This window comes from Suillus paluster (genome assembly GCF_016628075.1).
Source record: "Suillus paluster strain FC165 chromosome Unknown EDB91scaffold_86, whole genome shotgun sequence".
NCBI classification, from domain to species: Eukaryota; Fungi; Basidiomycota; class Agaricomycetes; order Boletales; family Suillaceae; genus Suillus; species Suillus paluster.
In genome coordinates this window covers 1-17611 of record NW_024537646.1, presented here as the reverse complement: position 1 = coordinate 17611, position 17611 = coordinate 1, and the positions used below count along the sequence as shown (strand labels likewise).

The 17611-nt window shown below is 48.4% G+C and overlaps 5 protein-coding genes across 5 annotated transcripts; 2 read left to right on the top strand and 3 right to left on the bottom strand.

Annotated features, from left to right (window-relative positions):
• Positions 1 to 28: 28 nt before the first annotated feature.
• Positions 29 to 880, top strand: EDB91DRAFT_858053 (uncharacterized protein). Its single transcript, XM_041328618.1, has 3 exons — positions 29 to 316; positions 367 to 735; positions 785 to 880. Exons 1-2 carry the CDS (start codon positions 295 to 297, stop codon positions 645 to 647), a joined length of 303 nt encoding a protein of 100 aa, XP_041172160.1. The 5' UTR covers positions 29 to 294; the 3' UTR covers positions 648 to 735; positions 785 to 880.
• A 764-nt stretch (positions 881 to 1644) lies between these two features.
• On the bottom strand, positions 1645 to 3960 carry EDB91DRAFT_1239380 (Poly(A) polymerase central domain-containing protein; the record flags this gene model as incomplete). Its single annotated transcript, XM_041321847.1, has 12 exons — positions 1645 to 1759; positions 1814 to 1937; positions 2007 to 2269; positions 2319 to 2457; positions 2513 to 2633; positions 2681 to 2753; positions 2811 to 2945; positions 2994 to 3087; positions 3135 to 3300; positions 3355 to 3613; positions 3763 to 3891; positions 3944 to 3960. The coding sequence occupies 12 exons, from the start codon at positions 3958 to 3960 to the stop codon at positions 1645 to 1647; spliced, it is 1635 nt and encodes a 544-aa protein (XP_041172159.1).
• A 2847-nt stretch (positions 3961 to 6807) lies between these two features.
• On the bottom strand, positions 6808 to 8762 carry EDB91DRAFT_1350106 (uncharacterized protein). Its single transcript, XM_041326047.1, has one exon. The coding sequence runs from the start codon at positions 8643 to 8645 to the stop codon at positions 6987 to 6989; it is 1659 nt and encodes a 552-aa protein (XP_041172158.1). The 5' UTR covers positions 8646 to 8762; the 3' UTR covers positions 6808 to 6986.
• Positions 8763 to 9275: 513 nt separating this feature from the next.
• EDB91DRAFT_1086094 (uncharacterized protein) lies at positions 9276 to 10745 on the top strand (the record flags this gene model as incomplete). Its single annotated transcript, XM_041315987.1, has 6 exons — positions 9276 to 9312; positions 9586 to 9668; positions 9737 to 9984; positions 10243 to 10430; positions 10497 to 10576; positions 10653 to 10745. The coding sequence occupies 6 exons, from the start codon at positions 9276 to 9278 to the stop codon at positions 10743 to 10745; spliced, it is 729 nt and encodes a 242-aa protein (XP_041172157.1).
• A 197-nt stretch (positions 10746 to 10942) lies between these two features.
• On the bottom strand, positions 10943 to 13858 carry EDB91DRAFT_1207872 (TPR-like protein). Its single transcript, XM_041320727.1, has 2 exons — positions 13655 to 13858; positions 10943 to 13593 (listed from the first exon to the last, which is right to left on the bottom strand). Exon 2 carries the CDS (start codon positions 13543 to 13545, stop codon positions 11401 to 11403), a length of 2145 nt encoding a protein of 714 aa, XP_041172156.1. The 5' UTR covers positions 13546 to 13593; positions 13655 to 13858; the 3' UTR covers positions 10943 to 11400.
• Positions 13859 to 17611: the final 3753 nt, after the last annotated feature.

The following is a 17611-nucleotide window of genomic DNA, read 5'->3' as shown; positions in this document are numbered from 1 at the left end:
CATAGTAATATCTTCTTCATCCAGTCGCCATCGTTCCTTGGGGTCGCTGCAACGGTTAACAGCCTCAAAGCTGTACCGCAATTTGCTTTTGCAGTCATCGTAAGCATTCAACTTCGCATCCTACAAATCTTGGTTCCTTGATCCCCAATTCTATTATGCCGAGTTAGACGATGAGTCAATGCTCTTCTCAACCTCTCGCTCGGCTGGCTTTTCTAACCTAATTGTCCATACCCATCGCCCTATGTCGAATGTTTGCTTACGCTAAAGGAGACGCTTATGGCTTGACTCCATAGTATGAAGACTAGCGCACTCGGCTGTAAGTTTTCTTATTGTCTGGTGCTACCGATTCTTATATTTTCTCAGAAGTCGGCTGCGACTGTATTGCGCATATAGCCCCCATGGGACTTGGCAGCTCTGAAATTCACGTTCACGTTCACGCTTCTGCTTTCGCTACCCTGTCCGACCCTCTTCCTTTCCTCCATCTGATTGACGAGAAGTCCTTCGACGTCGTCTTTAGCCCTTACTTTTTCATTGCGAAACTCACTCGGGACTCAGACAAGAGGTCTGATCTCATTGGGGCATTTGGCCTCTCTTCCATCAAGCATACCAACAACGGAGTGGAGGCTTCCATTTCGAAGACTGCTTAGACGTTTCTCGCCGTGCTTAAGAACCTCGCAAAGACCCACTCAAGGTTTCGTCCGTCTTTTCACCTGGATTTGGTATGTCTTAGATTTGGTGAGCCATTTTTGATCTACCTCGAGCTGTCCAATTAATATTATCTTAGTGTTGAATGTATCTATGATCTGGTGAACACCAGGCGCTGCAGCTTCGGCTCCCTTGTGCGTTGGACTGGCGGCAACTGGCAATGAGCCTGCCTCTGGCAGACTGAGCTGGTGTGGCTCGAGCTAATGATGATGGCTACCTACGACCGTCGACAATGCCCGAAGGCTCTACCCTGCTGACTAAGCTACGCAAATACTGGCAAACCCCCGCCTGCACCACCCCCTCGTTAGGGGATACCCCACTCCAGCGCTACAGTGGCTGCGACTCGAGATGCGCATCGTCAACTGCGACAATGACAAGACGGCCCGCAGAGATGGAGAAATGAGGAGCTACAAGTGCGATGATTTCCGTTAGCTAATGCATACAACGATGCAGAGGCCCTGCCCTCCATTATTGCATAGTTCACACTCAAGTTACGATACATATTTGTGTCTCTGGCTTTTAACATGCTGAAATACAAGGAAAAGATCGATGAACGCGAGTGCGAAGGGAAGAGTGATTAGGGTGAAGAGTAGCGCGCTAGGAAGGGACACGCAACAATAAAAGCCAACGAACATAACTGGAACATCCGTCCCAAAGTACTGCGCTGTTGAGGTCTGGATGTTTACCCAATGTATCTCGCATGTGCTTTGGTTCCTGTAGAACAGTGGCCAAACATGACCATGAAGACTGATGCTAGTCCGAGACAGCCAATCCATGCCGTTCAAGCGGACGTAGAACATCGTAAAATTGTTCAAGAGCCTAGCACCACTGCTGTGAAGCGACCATTTTTCTATTGCCCTCCTGAAGAGACGGCAGGGTTTTCGCCAAGGGCAAGTTGAGGAGCCCTTGATTTTCCCTTCACATCCAGCGTAATGCAGGTCAATCATGCTCAAGCAAAATACCCAAACCACCCACTTTGCCTGTTTTCGCGCGTTTAGACACCTCCTTTGGTTGCCGCTCTCCTTCATCAAACACATAGTCGGGAAGAGCAGAACTAGTGAAATGAGTGAGATCGGAAGTAATCACTCGGAGCATCAAATTGCACGACCTTTTGATGATCCGCGCCTCTATTGCCATCGAGTCCTCGTCGTACTTCTCCCACATCTTGACGAGTTTTGTAAACTCGGTGGATGGATATGGTATATCAAACTTCCGCGGGCCCACAGCCCCAACTTCAAAACAGAAAATGTGATGAGCCGCCGGTATTCCGCAGGGAAACGGCATAGGAACTGAGAACGCACGAGGCTTGGGTTCAATCAGAATACCAATGTAGAAGGTCGTCCAGTACACTGTGCTCGCACCATCGACACCTTCAACGTCAGCTTTCGTTCGCTTGGAAACAATTTTGGAGATTTGTCCCCGTGCAACTTGTCTGACCTCCTCTTCCGTAATACAATGTGAGATTTGAACAAAGCCTTTGACAAATGGATGCGCGAGAATCAACGAATCAACGTTTTCAAGCTTCATGACCAGTTGCTGTATCTGAGACTCGACGGTTCCTGCCCTGAACATCGCTTGCAAACTTGCGGGACATGCAACGAAAGGACTCTTACCATTTTGTCTGCAAATCCACAGCGCCAGTTGATGCAACAACTTGAAGGTAATATCGATACTTGCGGAAGAAGTCGTGTTTTTGGAAAAGTTCTGACCAACTTGCTGTGCCGACGATAACCTTCTCCAGAATGTTTGTTCCTATACACCCTTGAGAATACCACAAAAAGCAGAATTAAAAGGACAGTGCGCCCACCTTTCTTGAACTCTTCAGTGACGATCGTCTGTGTTGATGCTGTTACACCATGAGTTGAGCACGTTGCAGGATACGCGGGTGTGATGATGGGCATCCTATGGGATCGATCTGCAGGATAAAGCTATCACAGTGTATGTGGAACTGCGCCTGATTCACTGAAAGTAATACTTTTGGATTCCACACGCAAGCTTGTAATGGTCCTTCCTCTATTTCTTTCAGGAGCACCGGTAACGGCCACGCCCTGGAGATCAATAGCATACTACACGCGCACCAAAAGCACTTTCAGGAGCGGGCGCACCATTGGTACATGATGGTAAAAAATCGTCTCACGATCGCTCCCGCGGGAGCGTTGGGATACAGTTGACATATTCGAGCAACGAGGATTGCCCACGCGACACCGTCCAAGAACCCGTTCATATTCGAGTAGATGGCTCTCCCTGAACGCAGTACATAGGTGGGGCCTCTCATCCAGGAGAACAACTCATGTTGAGCCCAGAGCTGGATGCATCGAAGAGAATCTCGATAGACCTCAATATGGGGCACCAGACGCAGAATTTCATCAGTCACCCGTGATTCTATGCATGGATGAACATCGTCGAACAATATGAAATGCAGTGCTTACCTCTAAGACTTCGCAAACATTGAACGTCTAGATTTTGCAAGAGATTATCATCCTTCAGAGATAAATTATCTGGTATGGATGGCAGTGCCAGACGAGCCATCCGAAAACATAATGGTATTTCTGACATTTTGGTCTTGATGATAGGAACGTATGCCTCCGGAACACCCTATACCATCGTCAGTTCACGTCGCAGAGGCAATCGTTGTTGAATCAAACTCACCGATACCTCCGTAACATCCTCTACATTTCTAAGCATCGGCTCGAAGACTTCAAAAAAGTCTTTGCGGGACACGTGTTTAGGAACAACGTAAAGTATATCGATGTCGGACCCAGGTCCATGAACGCCAAGACGATATGAACCGAAGGTAAATATTTTTCCCCCAGCGGCGTTGGCTGCTGCTTCCGAAAGTCCGCGACACAGTGACACTTGATTCACAAATTGTCTGACGACGGCAGCTGCACGTCCGAGCACCGTTTCCCTGCGAAATCGAACGCGACCTCAGCGCCGCCTGCCTCTGCGAAGGATGCATCGAAAAGGCTAAAAACTATGTAGAAACAATCCAAGAATCATGAAGTAGGACTCATGACATGCATATCCAATGATAACGTAGAGAAACATTGATCCTACCTGAGCCGGGACTCGTCCACACTCTCGAAAACATTCTGTCTTCTCAGCTCCTCCATCAAGGTCGTTGTGACCTCCTTTTCCCTCTCGCTCGATTTCGCGGTCGAGATTGGCGGTGTGACTCCAAGATATCTAGGGTGATCGTCAGTTCAATTGTTGTTCTATTATTGAATATTGTATTTACCCTTTTTCCGTGGTCATGACTGCGTGAAGTCGAGAATTCCAAATAGTCTTGCGGCTGAACTTGCGACGAACGACTAGATCGTGTAGAGTTGTGCCAGTTGCGGGTAATGAGGAAGTTCCCGGCAAATCGTTCTCACCTGAGTTAAACGAATGTCTTCCCTATATGGTCTGGCTAGGGGAGACTAGAGTTAACTCGTCATGGACTGATTTCGGATGAATACCCCATTCGATGATTGATGATAACAGAGTTTGAAATAACTGATCTTCTTCAATGCAAATGGCAAATCACACCAAGCGGCACATGCAGATCAGAGGAAGCCCCGCTAAGAATATTCCAGGGGGCTGAAGCTCGACGTGTCACGGTGGAACATTACTACGTGTATGGGTATAATTGAAATGCAAGGGAGCAGCTCATTGCCCAATCAGGTGAAACTTCTCCGTGCGGACCCCCTCAATGCCAGTGGTCAGAATAACTTCACTTGGCTTCCTGCAATGCGTTCAAGAGTCATTCATGTCATAATCATAACAGTGTGGCTATAATTCGAAAGCGACCTACCTTTGCGGATGGTTGGAATTGAAAGGTTGCTGTTGCGCCGGTCGAATTTGAGCTGGCATAACGGCCATCAGAGATCGTGCCTAAGTCGTGGCAATGAGATGGTTTTTGAATAGTCGAAGGCTTAGTAGGTCCATTCATACGTTTTCATCACCCGCGGTGATACTAGTGGGTCATGCGATTAGGCTCGTTGACTCATCTGGAAAGCTGCAGCGGCACGAGTTGGACGCATGAGCTGAGTCGCCTAGATTGTCATGGAAGGTGCTCATGATAACAGCATCGTGTCTTCCAGTTGGGCGTCTAGTGAGAGGTTAATGCTATGAACCATCATAAACGCGCACCTCTGCAACTTCGAGTCTGACACCCACAATCCCCACCACACCAAGTTGACTGAGCCCAACCCCACTAAAATGGCGCAGCCCATTCCTAACACCACACCTGTTCGAACGCTCGGGGATCATGGGGAGCGCGTTATCGCAGTCGCTGTCTTCCCTGACAAACAACGTATGGTCACGGGCTCGTACGATGCGATGCTTCGTCTGTGGGATTTGAAGACAAGTGTAGTGTTAAAGAAGATGGAAGGGTCCCGCAATCGGGTGCAGGCATTGGCGGTATCACGTGATGGCCAGTTTATTGCAAGCGGTGATACCAACGGAGAACTCATCTTTTTCAGCAGATGGCAAAGTGCTAGCCAGTGGATCATCAGACTCCACGACGACGCCGTGGAACACATCAACGTGGGAGCGCCGGGAAGTCAATCCAATTAGTTGTGGTGTAAATACAGGCGTCCGCTGCGTTCGGTATTCGCCATTATCATGGTCTCTACTTCTTGCAATTGCAACAGAGCACAACATCCAAATTCACCAGGCTAGTTCCGCTTCAGATGCTTGGGGCTCTATTTACTTTCGCTCAGCTCATGGCAACGATCAGCGAAGGATACAACTACTCACTTGCGTGGACGCCCGATGGCACGCGCCTTCTCTCAGGGAGTCATGGGGTTGATCCCACCGTACGAGAGTGGAATTCATCGACTTGGCAGCGGGTCGGTGATCCCTGGAAGGGCCATTTAAAGAGTATTCCCGCCATATGCCTAAAGTCTAACGGCACTCTCCTTGCCTCCGCATCTGACGACAACTGTGTTCGCCTCTGGCGGCTCTCGGATCGACGGACCGTCGCCGTATTCGAGCACATTGGTGAGGTGAACTGTGTCACCTTCTCCGCAGATGGCAGGCACACCCTCAGCGGAGGTGTGGATAAGAAGATCTCAGAGTGGTCAGGCCATCCGAAGATGCTTTGCCACAAGATAATCTAGAGGATGGTCTCATGAAGATGCAGGCGACACCAGGTAGGTTCGTTTTCATTTTACCGTCCCCTCATCATCTAAGCATCTTTTTCATGCCAAGACCTAAGCCTACTCTTATTTCAAGGTATGTTCCCCCATTGACTCTGACGACGCAATACAAACATCATCTTCACGCAGGCCCTCATTATTAATCTCGCAAACTGCGAACCAGCAACATTGTCATGCGCTCTTTCGGGCAGGTAGAATTGGAGCAGCCACCGAATCGTACCAATCCATCCTGGAGAAGATTGACGAGGCTGCGAAGGCTAGCTTATGTACTTGGTTCGCTAGTAAGTATCCAGTAATATTACCCCTTCTACAGTCCTCAACCTCACCTCACTCCGCTCTCCAGTAAGAAAGAAGCGCGCCAGTGCCGCTCTCGCGGCGAGCACTTACTCATGCAGTTTTAAACAGAAAGTATTGACCATTTTTTATTTGTACCTTGACAGTCGAGCAGTCATGAGGTCGGGCCCTCCTCGGAGGACTTCCAGGGCGAGGGTATGGGTGTGTGCAGATGTACCTTGAGGGACTGGTGTGTTCGGTAATGAGAGAGTGTTAGGAGGAAGTTGAGAGTGAAAGGGGGGTCGCGGGTCCGATGCGGGAAATGAAGGGATGAGTGTCGATTTCCACCACACGACAGCGTTCTGTAAAGTGGTACGTATCACATCAGGACGCAGTCTTCACGGTGTAATATCACCTGAGCACAACCACCGATTGATTTTATACTCGTTACATCGTAATTCCTAGTCAAGTTTTGTAGCAAAAGTTTATTGCCACCAACAATGTTCACGAGCATGTGGTGGATGATCGAACAAATACCAGATAAGCAAACGAAAATGCCTCCGCCAGTTCACGCATCAAAGTCCAGGAACATGACTACTGGCATGGTGCATGGCACACAGGGGATAAGTTAAGATTTCACATTCCACGCAACGTCATTAGGTATTGGCTTATTTAGTTGCAAGGACGCCGGGTCTACAACGATTGAAGTACTGGGGCTCGTAGGTTAGACACGTGAAGGTACAGTAAGGCCGCGCGTGCTGAGAACGCTAGAATCTCGTAGCCAAGAAATATAAATAAAGGAGAAAGGGAGTATTTCAAATGGGACGGGACATGTGAACACACATTGTAATATCGGGGACAGAAAACTCAACAGCATAGAAGGCGACTCCACCAGCGGGATTCATCACCTCCAAGGCGGAACGTATGCGGAGTGGCCCGGGCGTTCACAAGGCGGGACTGCTCGTGAGATAGGATGAAATAGGACCTTCTGTAGACCGTCCCATCCCCGTTCTCCTCCACAAGCAAGGCCCTCCAGCGATTTTTATCCAAGTCTTGTGGAAAGGCAACAGATGGATAGGGTTTCATCTCGCCTATCTGGACGAGGTAAGTGCGTGCTAGTAGATGATAGTGCCGTTCATGTGCAGTGTGTGTTCTCCACCTGGAGCCGTCTACTGCCACGAATCCAGGGGCAGTGATCTCTCGAACCAAAGGTGCAGCAGGGGCGGAAAAAGTGAGGTATCCGTCATCATCCATCTGTGCTAGTGGGACGCCGTTGAGCCATCCCTCCTTAGCATTTAGCAACTCTGCCACTGGATGCTTCCCCAGCGTTGCTTGTCTTGCGACATGCATATCCGGAAATTTCGGGAACGCAGAGAGCCCTTTTGCTGGGGGAAGACTGATGAATGGAGCGAGCCAACTCGCCCTTTGTCCTGTCTGTAGCAACGCTTTCGCAAGGGCAATAGTTGCACCTCGTCTGTCATTTTCGTCGAAGGCATCGGGGTCGAGCGTTACTCCGAACATGCCCATGATACTGAATACAGTATCCACGGGACGTGAAGATGTGCGCATGAGTGAGCATCGCCATACTCCTTGTCGATAAGCGTTCAACACATCGTCTTCTTTAACATCGGGGAGTGCTTCTGTAACCCCGCGGAGTGATTCTGTAACAGCGAGGAGCGCAAAGACATGGGGATCATTTGTGCGACCGAGGAGATTGACTGATATTTGACGCTCTCTCCGTTTTCTGTCGATAGGGAATCCCCTGTGCCTCCCCAGGGAGTTGCACTGAAGAGCGGTAATAAGAGTACATATGGCTGACTGGCCTGGGATGACTTCCTCATAACGGAATTTGAGATCTTTAGCCTCCATATCCAGCTTTCCGAGTGTCCAATGAAATAAGATAAATGTGTTCACTTGCGCTGTGGCTTCTTGGAACGTCCATGAACGTTCGATCCAGGTCGTATCTTCATCAACTCGTGCAAGTCTGCGCATTCCCCCAGGCAGAACGATGCAGATGGTACACTTCGAGTAGATCTGGTGCATGTTGCGGATCTGCCAGGGCTTGTCTTTGCGAGCCTTAACATCGTGCTTGTCCTGCAGCATGCAGAGTTTGTCAAGCCAGATGTACCTCGAACTGCCATCATTGAAACCTCGAGAATCGTGATAATGTTTGACCTCATAGTCTCTTTTGGCAGCAGTGCACGCATGTATGAGGACATCGATGCTGATCAGGTCGCCATCTTCAGCGCCCTTGATAGCGAATGTGCCGTACTCATCATTGGTGTGGGCAGGTAAACCCTTCCAAACGTATGATATAGCCGCGTATGAAAAGGAGGCCCTAGCAGGGATCTCGGAGACCTCGTGGATTGCGAGGACTTTATCATCTAGAAGTTGTCCGCAGTGGACGAACCGAAATTTGCAAGGGGTTGCATATGGGGAGATGTCTAAAGTCTTGCCTCTGAGTTCGCTGAGTGGTATGGAATAAATCCGCTTCGACAAGTGAAAGATGTTGGACAAGTGGAACATGTTCAAGGGCGGGGTAATGAACGGTGACAGACTTCAACAAAGAAGTCAGACACAAACGGTGCACTTTTTATCCGAGTCGACGCATGCACGATAAGGCTTTTCATGTTTGACGGGATGGAACATTCAGTGCGTATGCACCATGCAAGCCTGTTAGATCAGAAAATATAAAAGGAAGTCATGGCTGTGTTTTCAAGGTTCTGGAGGAGGAAAACACTTGTTTCCGCATCGATTTCGACGCTAAAAAATTGTAGCTAAGATAGGGCTTAGTTACGCAGACTATGTAGAATCCATTGCACGCATAGGCGCGATGTTTTCCAACGCGAAACTACATCCGTCGAACATGTGGATGCAATACCAACAACACCAAACACGCTTCTCGAACTTCGTGAACTTTAGTTTCAGGATTATACCTTACTAGGTAGAAACATGCACCTTACGTTCGACGAACAGCCCCAAGAGAAGGCTTTCGTTTCCGACGCCGACAACGCCTTAATCATTTAAACGTTAGGGTCCTCGTCAACACTTAAGCCATTCCAGATGAACAATATAGCTGCGTATGAGAAGGAAGGGATATTGGGATACTCATGGATTACGAGGATGTCATGATATAGACATTATACGCCGTCGACAATGGCCCATGGGGTGGCAGCTGGTGGCAGATCTCGGAGTACGTATAACCCCTACAAAGCCTCAATGAGATTCATAACCCAAGTTACGCCTACGGTATGATCAAGATTTACTTTGATGGGTCACCCTGACTTCGAAAAGCCACGGAACAGATGTCTTCGTCACTCTCCCCATAGACAGTGGAAACCCTGACTCTTCCATGGTGTCAAGGGGGCCTGGATCATCGACATTGCCACAGCGCGACCACCTGTGCCTTCTCTTTTCACCGCGATTTTGAATGAATCGGACTCATGATGGGAATTTGAAATCACAGCCTACTGGGTTATCTTGAAGTGGCAAGTCTCCACGCTCGAGCCTCTTGGTCATCCAGGGTCCTACCTTCCTGTATTGGCGGAGGTGTGACGCCGGCGCTACATGAACATACAGTTCGAACTCTGGGGTGGAAACTTCACGACACATGGCAGGTGCGGATTGGTGATAGGCTAACGTCAGATCTCGTCAGATGCATAGCGAATCCAGAGCAGTCATCTTTTGACAGCCTCAAGTTGCAATGGCAAAATCCCAGTGGTGTCATCTCCGTTCTCAGTATCATCGGCGGCGACGTCGTGCAGCATGCCATTTCACAGGCAGCACAGCTTCCAGGCAGCGGCCCATCTTACTTCAACCCCGTTTCCTTTTCATTTGGCTGGGTCGCCTACTTCTCAGCACCCTGGTCTCTCAGGCTGCTGTCGGGGAGGGCTGCCTTATGCCCCATCTGACTGTCTGTCCATCGTTGTAAACGCAAAAAAACGGACATATTCGCAGTGCAGCTTCGCACCAACATGTCTTGGCTTCTTGACCTCAAATCCACGTTTACACTTCCGCTATCTTGTCTCATCATCTTCGTTTCCTCCGTCTGATCGACGAGAAGTCAATCGACACCGCATTTAGCCCTAACTTATTGCTCGCGAGACTCGCCCTGGATTTGGAGGAAGGGTCCGGCCTCCTTGAGGCCTTCGACATCTCTTCGCAATAATGGAGGGGGGGTTGTCATTTCGAAGACTGCTCTGCTATTTGTCGCTGTTGTAGGGAAGCTCGAGGAGAACTCTCAAAGTTTCGAAGACTGTCACGTCCTTGCAGCTCGCAAAAATGTAGACTTCATCATTTCACCTGGATCTGGTACGACTGAGACTTGGAGAACGACTTTTGACCTACGTCGAGGTCATCGAACTAATATTTTTTTAGTATCACACCGGTATATCTACGGACTGGTGGACCTCACCGCTGTTGAGCAGAAACAAGAATTTCCCGACTTGGGCCATCCTGTACGTGGTTGCGAGATTCGTATCGCGAGTGCCCTTGTTCCTACATTTTGATTTTCTTGCTCACCACTATGTTCAGCTGCTATTGATGTCTTCTCCGCCACCCCCTTGCACGGATACAAGACGAACAAGTAATGCAAGCCCTCAGCCGTTGGCAGGCTACATACGCTGACGACATATACTCTCATAGGCTTTGGCCATATTCAATTTCTAAAGATCGTCCGCAGCCGGACGTCTCGAAGACTGGTCCGCTATTATTTTACCGTATATATGCTCTATCTATATTGTATGTATTCGAGCTTGCTCTTGTATCGTATTCTTGTGGACCGTAAAAACGCCCTAGTGTTGAATCAATACATTAAAGATTGTGGGTATGATATCATAAGATTGAAAAATATCCAGGGTACTCGGCGTGAGCAGCGGTGATGACGATCTCACAGCGAGTTATTGAAACAGTGCGGGAGCTCAGAACGATACAGCAGTATGGACAATGCAAGAACGAGAATACCGTGAAGAAATTACGTGAGGTTTGAGTAGTGGGACAGTAATTAGGAACGAGGAATCACAGCAAATGCAACGATAATGTGGCCAATCGAGTCTATAACTAGACACCTATGTGAACAAATATGATCTACTCGTAAGGTGCTGCAGCATGGAGAGGAAGAAAGGCCCATGATTGGTCGCATAGAAATTTCCACAAGAGACTAGTACATGAGATGCGTAGGACGGATATGAATAAAGGTCCGACATGACGCCCGCTGCTGGAATCCGTCTCCAAGGCTACCAGTTAAGAGACATGGATCAATCAGAATGACCAGGGAGACAGTCTACAGTGCAGCCCAATGGAGCTCAATAGCTTCTTCAAGGTCAGACTGGACGCCTCGCCGATGGTATCTGTCTTGAAGGCAGGTGGCAAGATCATTGAGAGATATGGTTCGAGCAGAATGGCCTGGGGGACGGAGTTCCAATGCACCCCGATGGAGCTCAATGGCCTCATCGAGATCAGATAGGACATCCCGCTGCTGGAATTTGACTCGCAGGCTGGTGGCAAGATTATGGAGAGACATAGATCGGTCGGAATGGCTAGGGGAACAGAGAGCCAGTGCGTGACGATGGAGCTCAATGGCCTCGTCAAGGTCAGATAGGACACTCTGCTGCTCGAATCTGTCTTCAAGGCTGACAGCGAGATTGGTGAGAGACATGAATCGGTCAGGATTACCAGGGGGACGAAGGAGTAGTGAAGCTCGATGGAGCTCGATGGCCTCCTCCAGGTCCAACATGATGTCCTGCTGCTTGAAATGCTGTAATCTGGCACGAAGGCTAGTGGCAAGATTGTTAAGTGACATGGAGCGATCAGGATGACCGGCAGAGCGGAGCTCCAGTGCAGCCCGATGGAGCTCAATAGCTTCATCGATATCGTGAGATAGGACAAATTGCTTATCGTATCTGTCTTGAAGGCTGGTGGCAAGATTGTTGAGGGACGTGGATCGAGCAGAATGGTCAGGGGGACAGAACTCCAGTATCTCCCTATGGAGCTCAATAGCCTCATCGACATCAGACAGGATGCCTCCCTTATGGTATCTATCTCGAAGGCTGGTGGCGAGGTTGTTGAGAGACGCGGATCGATCTGGATGGCCAGGAGGACAGAGGAGCAGTGTAGCCTGATAGAGCTCAATGAGCTCATCAAGGTCAGATGTAACACCCCGCTGCTGGAATCTGTCTCGAAGGTTGTGGACAAGGTTGTTAAGACATGTGGGTCGATCAGAATGACCCGGGGGACAGAGGATCAGTGCAGCCCGATAGAGCTCGATGAGCTCATCAAGGTCAGACGTGACGCCCCGCTGCTGGAATCTGTCTCGAAGGCTGTGGACAAGCCCATTCAAATACGTGGGTCGATCACAATGACCAGGGGGGCAGAGGAGTAGTGCATCCCGATAAAGCACGATAAGCTCATCAAGGTCAGATGGGACGCCCCGTTGCTGGAGTCTGTCTCGAAGGCTGTTGACAAGGTTGTTCAGAGACGTGAGTCGATCACAATGACCAGGGGGGCAGAGGAGTAGTGCATCCCGATAAAGCACGATAAGCTCATCAAGGTCAGATGAGACGCCCCGTTGCTGGAGTCTGTCTCGAAGGCTGTTGACAAGATTGTTCAGAGACGTGGGTCGATCGGGATGACCGTGGGGGCAGAGGAGTAGTGCATCCCGATGAAGCACGATGAGCTCATCAAGGTCAGATGGGACGCCCTGTTGCTGGAGTCTGTCTCGAAGGCTGTTGACAAGGTTGTTCAGAGACGTGAGTCGACCAGAATGACCCGGGGGACAGAGGATCAATGCAGCCCGATAGAACTCGATGAGCTCATCAAGGTCAGACATGATGCCCCGCTGCTGAAATCTGTCTCGAAGGCTGGTGACAAGGTCGTTCAGAGATGTGGGTCGATCAGGATGACCGGGGGGACAGAGGAGCAGTGCAGCCCGATACAGCTCTATGAGCTCATCAAGGTCAGACATGGCGCCCCGCTGCTGAAATCTGTCTCGAAGGCTGTTGATAAGGTTGTTCAGATATGTGGGCCGATCAGAATTTCCGGGAGGGTAGAGGATAAGTGCAGCCCGATAGAGTTCGATGAGCTCGTTAAGGTCAGACATGGTGCCCCGCTGCTGAAATCTGTCTCGAAGGCTGTTGACAAGGTTGTCCAGAGACGTGGGTCGATCGGGATGACCGTGGGGGTAGAGCTTTAGTGCAGCCCGATAGTGCTCAATGGCCTTATCGAGGTCAGACAGGCTCCCCCCTTGCTTAAATCTGTCGTGCAATTTGTTGGCAAGGTTGCTGAGACAGGTGGAATGAAGAGGATGGCCTGGAGGACACCTTCGCAAGGCCACTCGACAGGCCTCCACGTTGACTGGTATTTCATTTTGCCGAAATATGACAAGTCCGACGAGAACGAGAGCCAGAAAGTCCAAGAACGTGACGAGCATCAAGACGAAGAGTGGGACAGGGCGAAGACGACGATACTGCAACTGCCACTGTTATGCGCCTCACAATCAATACAAAATCGATGTAATTTAGTGGAACATAAATACGCACGGAACGAGTAGAAATTGGAGCACTGAAACAATATTTGATGACCTGGAAGGAAAGTAGTAATGCGCCGAGTGCTGAGGGAGTCCACGAACCACAAGGTCAAGGTCATGGCAAGACTGAGCGCTGAGGCACTGTGTGCAGTGTACACGACGTTTTCGCATGGTGCGTAGTAAGTAACTCTAAGCGTCAGTAGGGCGTTGTGACGTCAACCACTGTAGCATTTCGACCTTAGCTTCGTGGGAATTTTGGCACCGCATCACGTAATGCATGTATGACAGGTTCCTCGGCGCCCCCAGTAAGATCTGGCTGTGCTCGAAACAGCCGGGGTGTGCCAGGATATGCTGATGGTAGTAGTTGAGGAAAACAGTATTGATTAGCACATTTACAATAAGATGGGGCAAAGCCTCTGATGCTGCCTTATGTCTTATGTTTTTCCTCACATGAGCATATGAAAATCACACTGGCACATATTAGTGCGCACTTTTGATTCCCAGGGTGAATGTGCTCATATAGGCTGTAGCATCAGTAAAACACCCGGTTCCTCACCTTCCTTATATTCCACTTTTCTCGTCCAAAAAGCACAAAAAAGCAAGAGTGAAAATAAGTAGATAGCCATTTGAAAAAGGCCACTCGTTATCTGGAATTCTACTTTCCTTTCACTTGTCTTCCTTTTCAGCATGCAAAGCAAATTTTCATTTAATAACAAGCGCGCTGAAACTAGTGGAAAAGCAAAAGAAAGGGGACCATCTGAGTGAAAAGTGTGGAAATTAAGGGGGCAACATGCAGAAATATAGCATAGTAAAAAGCAGTTAGAGAGCAGGCGGAGGTACTACTATAGTGTTATGACCAACATTCACCAATAATGATGAAGGTGAGCACACAACCACTAGGACTTGGTCAAGAGGATAGCGAACAAGATGGTATTGAGCGTGAACGTCTAAGTGTCACGAATCCCAAATACGAACCATTTTTCATTTCTCGGTTTTCCTTCGGCTACTTCCAGTACCCGAGCCAGTCACGTGACTCCTCGTCATAGATCACCTGTTGCTTCTCTGATTGGTTCCCCTACTCCACGGGCTAGAACAATCTCGCTTCCTAAAGAAGAACCGGTCGGATCTTGGGTTTCTATTTAGTAACCGTCTTACTCATTTGCTTATATATCATGAAGTCATACTTACTCATCCGCAGTATCAGTACGACTCTTTTCTCATTGGTTGATTTCTTTCAGACTCCTACTCAATGTTATGTATAAAAGTAGGGTAGTTAGTGTAAGTGCTCCTTAGACTTAACCTCTTCGTTCCTACTGTTGTAGTGACCTAGACGTTCACGCTCAATACTATCCTGTTACTCATCATCATCTCTGACCGAGTCCTAGTGGTTGTGTACTCACCTTCAACATTATTGTTGGACATTGGTCATAACACTAAGTCACTACAAGCGTAGGAAACGAAGAGGTTAAGTCTAAGGAGTACTTACACTAACTAACCTACTTATATACATAACATTGAATAGGAGTCTGAAAGAAATCAGCCAATGAGAAAAGAGTCGTATGATACTGCGGATGACTAAGTATGACATCATGATATATAAGTGAATGAGTAATATGGCAACTAAATAGAAACCCAAGCTCCGACCGGTTCTTCTTTGGGAAGCGAGATTGTTCTAGCCTGTGGAGTAGGGGAGCCAATCGGAGAAGCAACGGGTGATATATGATGAGGAGTCACGTGACTGGCTCAGGTACTGGAAGTAGCTGAAGGAAAACTGAGAAATGAAAAATGGTTCGTATTTGGAATTTGTGACAATAGACCTGAAATAATGCAAAACTTGATGAGGCTAAAAAATGAGTGGCAAGACGCAAATGATGACAGCAGTGCGCAAGAGTGATGAAGATGGCCTTGAAGACACTTGAGGCGAAATCTGGACAGGGTTCAGAGCAGAGAAAAGGAGTATAGTAAAATGGTTACCAGCAAGAGCAGTGCGTGGACGTGGTGTCATCAAAGATTCTGTCAAAAGCACCCACAATTCAATAAAAATATAAATGAAAATAGGTAGTGCATAGATACACAGCAAGGCACGTTCATCTTCGGACTCGTCATCTGTGACAGTTGAGTCCGTGGGCCAGACATTTTCCTTCCATGCTGAATGTGCGATCTCCGTCAAAGACGCTACGAAGGCCACTCCCTTCTTCTTGATGGACCTGGCGTATCTCTTCGTCTTCTTGGCACACTGTTATGACTAGTGTTCACCAAATGGCAAAGACTAACACACAACCACTAGGACTCGGTGTGGGGAACATCCCCACTGTAGGCCCGTATCCCGCATATTTCCCATGCCTTCCCACCATTTTCCCGCGTGTTCTGCTACCCATCCGCATCTTCCCCGACCCGTCCGCTACACGGAACCAAGCGGAACCCAGCGGAACAATCGTGTACCACACGCATTATATTCCTTCAGCCTTCGGAACATCCTCCTCCGTCCTGTCCACGTCCTTCCATCCTCACTGGTGAGTACTAGCTACGTTCCCTGTGTCACTAACATGTTCCTATCTCATTTCCCATGTGTTACGGTACTTATACAGATCCTTCCGCTACTCGGGACTGATTCCTTATCTCACAGCCTCACCTGGTTGTAGCATATCGCATTTCGGAACCCCTTCCTATATAGGTAGCAATAGATGGGATCTTAGTTTTTTACCTTCTGATAGACTCGACTCCACTTCCACTTACAGAGTACTTCCCAGTACTCCACTCACTGTTTAAAATATCTTCCTGAATCTATTCCTGATCACATTGCATCTTTTCCGCCCCCATGAGTTCCGCTCGAAATGCCCGACATTGGATCCGACGACTTGGAGCAAGTACCAGACACAAGCCTGGTCCGACTTTGCCCAATCATCCTCCTGCAGGCTTGTAGTTTCTTTTCCCTCCATTTGTTCCCCATTAGTTCCATTTGTTCCTCATTTGTCCTGTTTGCTCCGCGTTAGTTCCATTAGTTCCCCGTAGTTCCGCTCGTCGCGTGCTGAGTTCCGCTCTTCAGGAACCCTCCGCATCTTTGTGTTCCCAGTCCTAGTAAGGACCGGAACCCTTCGGGTCGCTAGACAAAGTCTAGTCTTTGTTTCCTCGCACTTATTTGAGGACTCGCTACCCAGTAGCAATCCCCTCGGGACGAGTATAAGCCTCGCACCCTTGTTAGACTTCTGATTCACACAGAGTCTATTTTCCTCACCCACATCGGTCAAGAGGGATGATGATGAACAAGATATATTTGAGTGTGAACGTCTAGGTCTACCACCAGTGTGGAAATAAAGAGGTTAAGTTTAAGGAGTACTTACACTAACTAACCTACTTACATACATAACATTGAAGAGGAGATATCTGAGTATGAAAGAAAATCAGCCAATGATAAAAGAGTTGTACAATACTATGGATAACTGAGCATGACATCATGATATATAAGTGATGAGTCAGACAGTGACTAAATAGAAGCCCAAGATCTGACCAGTACTTCTTTCGGAAGCGAGGTTGTTCTAGCCTGTGGAGTTGGGGAACCAATTGGAGAAACAACAGGTGATATGTGAAGAGGTGAGGGTGTGACAGGAAGTGCAGTCACATGACCGGTTCGGTAACTGGAAGTAGCCAGTGGAAAGCCAAGGAATGAAAAATGATTTGTGTTTGGAATTCATGACACATTCACAATGGAATTTGGTCTCTATGAACCAAATGTTATGTTACTTTGGACTTTGCAATTCCCTAGCAACATTCCAAGCATATATGAATCACACCTTCCAACAAGAACTCAATAAAGGATGTTAGTAATCTACATGGATGACATCCTTATCTTCTCCAACTTCCTTGAAGAACACCAGAGGCAAACCCATAGCATCCTGGAAATCCTAAGGAATGAAAGCTCTTCCTAAAACCAGAGAAGTGCCTTTTTGACATACAAGAAGTTGACTATCTT